The sequence below is a fragment of the Belonocnema kinseyi genome, chromosome 5, assembly GCF_010883055.1.
Source record: "Belonocnema kinseyi isolate 2016_QV_RU_SX_M_011 chromosome 5, B_treatae_v1, whole genome shotgun sequence".
Lineage (NCBI taxonomy): Eukaryota > Metazoa > Arthropoda > Insecta > Hymenoptera > Cynipidae > Belonocnema > Belonocnema kinseyi.
Window position 1 is genome coordinate 76633431 of NC_046661.1, and position 6687 is coordinate 76640117.

The 6687-nt window shown below is 24.7% G+C and overlaps 1 protein-coding gene across 1 annotated transcript in view; it reads left to right on the forward strand.

The window, feature by feature from the left end:
• Positions 1 to 15: 15 nt before the first annotated feature.
• LOC117173225 (regulator of microtubule dynamics protein 1-like) overlaps positions 16 to 6687 on the forward strand; it is an 8425-nt gene continuing 1753 nt past the window's right edge. Inside the window, exons 1-3 of the mRNA XM_033361686.1 lie at positions 16 to 275; positions 5408 to 5599; positions 5669 to 5917. Of these exons, the coding sequence (XP_033217577.1) occupies positions 192 to 275; positions 5408 to 5599; positions 5669 to 5917 (525 nt within the window). The 5' untranslated portion in view covers positions 16 to 191. The remainder of the gene's footprint in view (positions 276 to 5407; positions 5600 to 5668; positions 5918 to 6687) is intronic.

The window sequence follows — 6687 nt, forward strand, 5'->3', positions numbered from 1 at the left end:
CCACTAACCTAACCTATAATCTTATTGGTCAACGTGACATTTGTTTTTGACAGCTGATTTGCCGTATTGCTAACAGCAACAAGTTTTTATCTCTTTTAAACGGGTTTCATTTCAAAAATACTTTCCGTGTCGGCTTAAAACTCATTATAATTTTATTTTTGGTTTAATTTAGAAAGTGAAATTTTGCCAAAATGTTTCGAAGGCTATTTTTAAACATTTGGAGATTCAATAATCAACACAGGGCAATAACTTGCTCTGTTGTTCAAGGTTACAAGGTATGTATGTACCATTTTTTTATATTTATTTATTGTTTATATGATGTAATTTTCATCTAATTTTTAAGGAAGTTTAATTTGTTATGGTCTTTTTTCCTGTCCTATCTAAAAAACTTGGTAGGACGAAATTCTGGAAAATCTTTCCGCTCATTGTTGTAACTTTTAAATTTTCGAGAATTTTGTAAATCCTAAGTTCTGAATGAGGAATTTTAATCATAAAAGAGGAAATTTAAATTGTAAATGATTCTTCAATAATAAAAGCATCAATAAATAAACATTAAGAAAGAAATGGAATAGTTACATATCAAGTTCAAAAAATTAATTTTCCAAAAAAAGAACGAATTTTGTATTCGATACATAGAACCAAAAAAAAAAGAATTAACAACAAAATACATTAATTTTCCACAAAGCAGTTGAATATTTCACCTAATCCAATTATTTTTCAACAAAAAAGTTAATTTTCTACCAAGTAGGTAATTTTTGAAATAAATAGTTCAATTTTTAACCAAATTGTTGAATTTTCTCTAAACATAATTGAATTGTGTACCAAAATAATTAAATTTTCAACCAAATAATTGAATTTTGAACTAAAAAAGAGAAGTGTTCAACCACAACGGAATAGATAAATATTCAGTTTAAAAATTAATTTGGAAAAAAAACTAATTTTCAATTAGTTGAGTTTAACTTATTTCTCAATCTGAAAATTAAAAAATTCTATTTTGTGATGAAAAATTATTTTTTTAGTTAAAAATTGATCTATATGTTTGAAAAAAAAAATAGTTACGCTTTTAGTTTAAAAAATTAATTGTTAACAAAAAAATTTCAAAACAAATTTTGTATCATTTAGAATAAACTGGGAAGGCAAATTTGAGACAAAATAGTTGAATCCGTAGCCAAAAAGATGAATTAAAAAAAAATAAGATTAATGTTCTAACCAAAAAGACGAGTTTTCAATAAAATATATGAATTTTCCACCCTACTCTATAAATTTTCAATTAAAAATTATTTGTCTATCAAGTAGTTCATTTTTTAAATAAATAGTTTAATTTTAATCCAAACAATGGATTGTTCTACCAAAATAGTTTCATTTTTAACAAAAAAGATGAATTTTCAGCCAAACAGTTGCATTTTTTATAAAAAATATGGTTTCTACGAAAAGATGATTTTGTAACAAAAAAAAAACGTATTTTTAAAAACAGAAATTAAATTTTTAACCCGAAAATAAGAATTTTTAACAAAAAAAGTTAATTTTCAGCTATATAGTTTAATTTTCTACCAAATTGTTGAAATACTGGATATTTCACACAAAATCCATTTTCATTTGAAATAAAATACAGTTTAAATCAACCAAAGAAGACGAATGTATAGCAAAATAGTGGAATCATCAGCAAAATAGTGTGTTTTCAATAAATTAGTTAAATTTTTAAAGAGAAAAGATCAATTTTCAATTAAAAATGTACATTTTGTCCAAAAATTGAAATATTTATATTTTTAAAAAACTGTTTAAATATTCTACTCTGAATATGAATTTTCAACTAGAATTAAGAATCTTTACAAAAAAAATGATTTTTAACAATGTGAACACAAATTTAAATCAGGGAGTTTAATTTCCAATCACTAAAGATGAATTCTTATCGAAAAATTGATGATATTTTGACCCAAAAAGTTTTAAATTTAATTCAAATACAGTTGAATGCAATAAAAAATAACAATTTTAAACAAAAAATATAAATTTTGAACCAAAGAGTTGAATTTTTAGCTGTAAGAAGATTAGGTTTGTACTAAAAAGCACAAATGTTTAACATAATACATACATTTTTAACTAAGAAAAATAATTTCTGAACTAGAAAAGTAATAGTCAAATTTTCAGTTTAAAAACGTTATTTTTGAAGCAAAAAAGACACCAATTTTCAACGAAATAGTTTTTTTTTCAAATGTCCTAAAATTTCCTAAACTAATGCGGAAGATTTCAAAGCAAAGTTTTAGAAAAAAATCGAAAAAGTTCAAGAGATATTTTAAAGTTCTGAAAGGATACAAAAATAGTTTTATTTCAAACAAAATGTAGATGTTTTGAAGATTTCGAAGATAATCTTGATAAGCTTCGCAAGAATTTTGATAGGTTTCAAGTGAATACAAAAATCTTCTTAAGGCTTCTAGGAAAATTTTAAATGATGTTTTCTTTGTAGCATTCATTTTAACAGAATATTTTTAAATATTTGCAAAATAAAGAATCCGGAACATTTGAAGGCAATTTTTCTAATTTTTCAACAATTTTTCAAAATTGTAGGAAAAATTCGAATCCTTTTAAAAGATATTCAGAGGTATTTAAAAAATTTGGAAATTAATAAAAAAATGTCAGAAAACTTAAAATGTAGATTTTTGAAAATTTCGAAGTAAAATTGGAAAGATTTTCAAAGTTTTGAAAGCTTTCAAGATAATAAAATTTTCCAACATTTTTAAAAATGCATCTGGGAGATTTTGGAACAATTTTAGGAATAGTTCGAATCAGTTAAAAGTATATTTATGGGTTCTTGGATTTTTAAAGAAATTATGAATATTTTAAAACCATGAGAGATTTCCGAACACTTATAAAATATTTTAAAATTTTGTCCTATCTTTTTTATTTTTTTGGATGAATTCAACTATTTTTTTATTAGAAATTACAAATGTTTTTTAGTTTAATTATCAACTGTTATATTTTTTGTTGAAAATTATTCCTTTTCTGTTGAAAATACAACTACTTGGTTAAAGGTTGAAAACATAACCATTTTGTGTAAAATTTGTATTTTTTTGCAGGAAAGTAATCTTTTTGGTTGAAAATTCACCTTTTTGGTTGATAATTCGACTATTTTGTTCACTTTTTTTTAAATCAGCTGTTTTTTTTTTATTAAAAAGTAAAATCTTTTTGAAGTCAAATATCAGCTACCACATTTTTTGTTGAGAAATTGATCTTTTTTAGTTGAAAATGTCACTGCGTTGTTAAAAAGTCGTTTATGTTCTGTTGAAGATTTATTATTTTAGTTGTAAATTCGTCTACTTTGGAAAATATTAAATATTTTTTTGGTTAAAAAGGCAACTAACTGAAAATTAATCTTTCTAATTGAGGATTAAGTTAATTTGTTGAAACTTCGTCTTTTTGGTTGGCAATTAATTTTTTTCCATTAATATTATTTTGAAAAATCCTATTTTTTATCTAATTTAACTATATTTGATTTAAAATTTAAATCCTTTTGGATTGAAATATAAATGATCATGTTTTTCATTGAGAATCTATCTTTTGGGCTTGAAAATGTAACTATTTGTTTGAAAATTAACTTTTTCGTGGAAAATTCATATTCACAGGTTAAAAAATTAACTTTTTTGTACGAAATTCATCTCTTTTTGAATATATTGAATGGGAATGTAAAAAAACAATTCCTGTTCCATGTAAAAATTCTAATTTCTTACAGAATTCTTTATTCCAAATCAGAATTGTAATTATTTTTACAAAAAATTATCTGTTTTTCCAACTCATTTCTAATTATTTTCAAAAATTTCCTGTTCTAAATTAGAAATCATTAAATACACCAAAAATAGTTGAGAATTCATATTTTTTTCGTTGAAAATGCAACTATTTATTAAAAATTTTAACTACTTTGCTAGAAAGTCATTTCCTTGGTTGAAAATTCATGTATTTTCTTCGAAATTGGTCCTTTTTGGTAGTATATTAATCTGATTAATATAAAACTAATGCATTAAGTTAAAATTAAACTTTTTGCCGAAAATTCAAATTGCTGGGTTAAAAAATTTACTGTTTTGTAGAAAATTCGTCTGTTTTGAAGAATATCGAATGTTTTTTGGTTAGAAACAAATTCTTATTTATAAAAACGGAATTTTCAAATGCAATTCCTGTTCCTATTCAGAATTCTAATGTTTTTACAGAATTATCTGTTCCAAATAAGAATTGTCATTATTTTGACCAAAAAGTATCTGATGTTCCAACTCAGAGTTCTAATTCTTTTCCAAAATTCCCTATTCCGAATCAGAAATCTTTAAATTCTGAAAAAGTCGCTGAGAATTCATTTTTTTTAATTAAAAATGCAGCTATTTGGATAAAAGTTTAACTACTTCGTTAAAAAGTAATTTTCTTAGTTGAAAATTCATTTATTTTAAGAATCAAAATATTATCACTGATGTAATTTCAAATAAAAAACATTATTTTTATGAAAAATATTAAAATTCACACAAAAAACCATTAATTTGAATCATGTAATTTGCAAATGAATTTTTTCTGACCGTCGCTTCTTACCCATTTTTCAAAAATAATTGCATTTTAATAAATGGCGGCATATTTTTCCGGTGAATCATTCTTTAAAACTCTACTGTTTCCAATTTTGAACGTAAATTATTCTATGGTTGAAATCGACAGAACATTATTTTTAAGAAAACATTTTCTAAACAAATAATTATATTTTAAGATTATTAACTTATTTTTAAAATTAAAAACAGTAGAGCTGTAGAGAAAGTTTTTCCGGAAAAAATAAGCCGTAATTAATTAAAATGCAATCATTTTAAAAAAATTGGTAAAAAGACGGTCAGAAAAAATTGAATTGGAAAAAACATGGTTAAAATTAATTTTTTTTGTGAATTTTAAAAGTTTTCATAAAACGTAATGTTTTTTATTTGAAATGGCATCAGTTATAATATTTTAATGCATTAGATTAAAATTTAACTTTTTTGCAGAAAATTCAAATTTCTGAGTAAAAAATTAACTTTTTTGTAAAAAATCCCTCTCTTTCGGATAATATTGAATGTTTTTTTGGTTAAAAACATATTCTGAGTTATAAAAACGGAAGTTCCTAGTCAGAATTCTAATCCTTTTACAGAATTCTCTGTGCCAAATAGGAATTGTGATTACTTGGATCAAAAAGTATCTGATGTTTCAATTAAGGTCCGAAATTCTCTGTTCCAAATCAGAAACCTTTGAATTTCAAAAAATTGTTGGAAATCATTCGAATGTTTTGAACTCTTTGAAATTTTACCGGAAAAAATTAACAATGACTGGAAGAAAATCGGGAATTTAAAATAATTTTTCGGGTAGACACCCTGATCGTCAAAAACCGAATTTGATATACAATTCCAATATTTTGTAGCAAGCAGGAGGTACGAAGTCTTCAAATTTTTACAAATTTGGTCCCTTCTATGCTTTAAGTTTATGGGGAACTAAACAAGCAGAAGGAAGTGAACCTTCGATGACAACTAAGGAACTTTTAATAGCAAAAGCAGATGCACTTAATGATCAAGGAGACTACAAGCAAATCTACAGCTTGCTTAGCGGTTTCAAAGTATTTTAATTTTCATATTTAAAAAAAGGCCCAATTTCAGAAACAGATAATTATAAGTAATTCTTTCAGGATAAAGGAGACGTTGAAATTTTGTGGCGATTGAGTCGAGCTCTTTACAAAATGTCGCAAAATGCAAGTGACGTCGAGGCTAAAAAAATGGTTTTTGAAGCCTTCGACATAATTTCGACAGCTCTTAGGCTGCAGGAGAATCATTGGGCTGTTCATAAATGGATGGCTATCATTTTAGACGCAAAAAGCAGCTGCGAGGGATTGCAATCCAGATTGAATCAATTATACAATGTTAAGAAACACATGATGGTAGGTTATACTTTTAGGCCTCGAAATCACGCCACTATTGACAATTTTTTATGGCTTTTTTTAAAGATGCAAGTAATTTGCTACTATTTTTAAGAAAAAAATACTAATGCTGCTGCAAGGTTTCTACTCACCTCGAATTATCTCAGAATGTTTATGTACCTGGAAAAACCTGGAAATATCAGGAAATTATATTACAGGATTTGTCTTTTGTGTTTAGAAGTTAATTGATTTACTTGAAAATTTAAATATTCCTTTCGAAAATTATTTCTTTTTCCTAAAAATTTAAATATTCCACTTTTCGCAAAAAAAATGATGGTCGTTTAATCCTTTTAGTTGAAAATTCATGTATATCGTTAAAAATTTAACTATTTAGATTCCAATTTATTTTATTTGCTTAAAAACTTATTTCTTTAACTGAAAATTAACCAATTATATTTATCGTTGAAAAGTTGGCTTTTTGGGTTGAAAATTCATCTATCTAATTGAAAATCTTTCCTTTCTTTTGTAAAAAAATTAACCTTCTTGGTTGAAACTCAATATTTTTTATTTGAAAATTTAATTCTTTGGTTAGAAATTCTTATATTTTGTTCAAATTTCTTTGATTGATTGATCAAAAAAATATTGTCAGACATTCAATCGTTTTGGTTGAAAATGTAACTATTTTATTAAGACTTAATCTTTTTTTGTAGAAAATTAATCGTTTGTTTCTTGGATAACCTGAAATTATCTGGGAATTTTTATGTACTTTGAAAAACCTGGGAATATCAGGG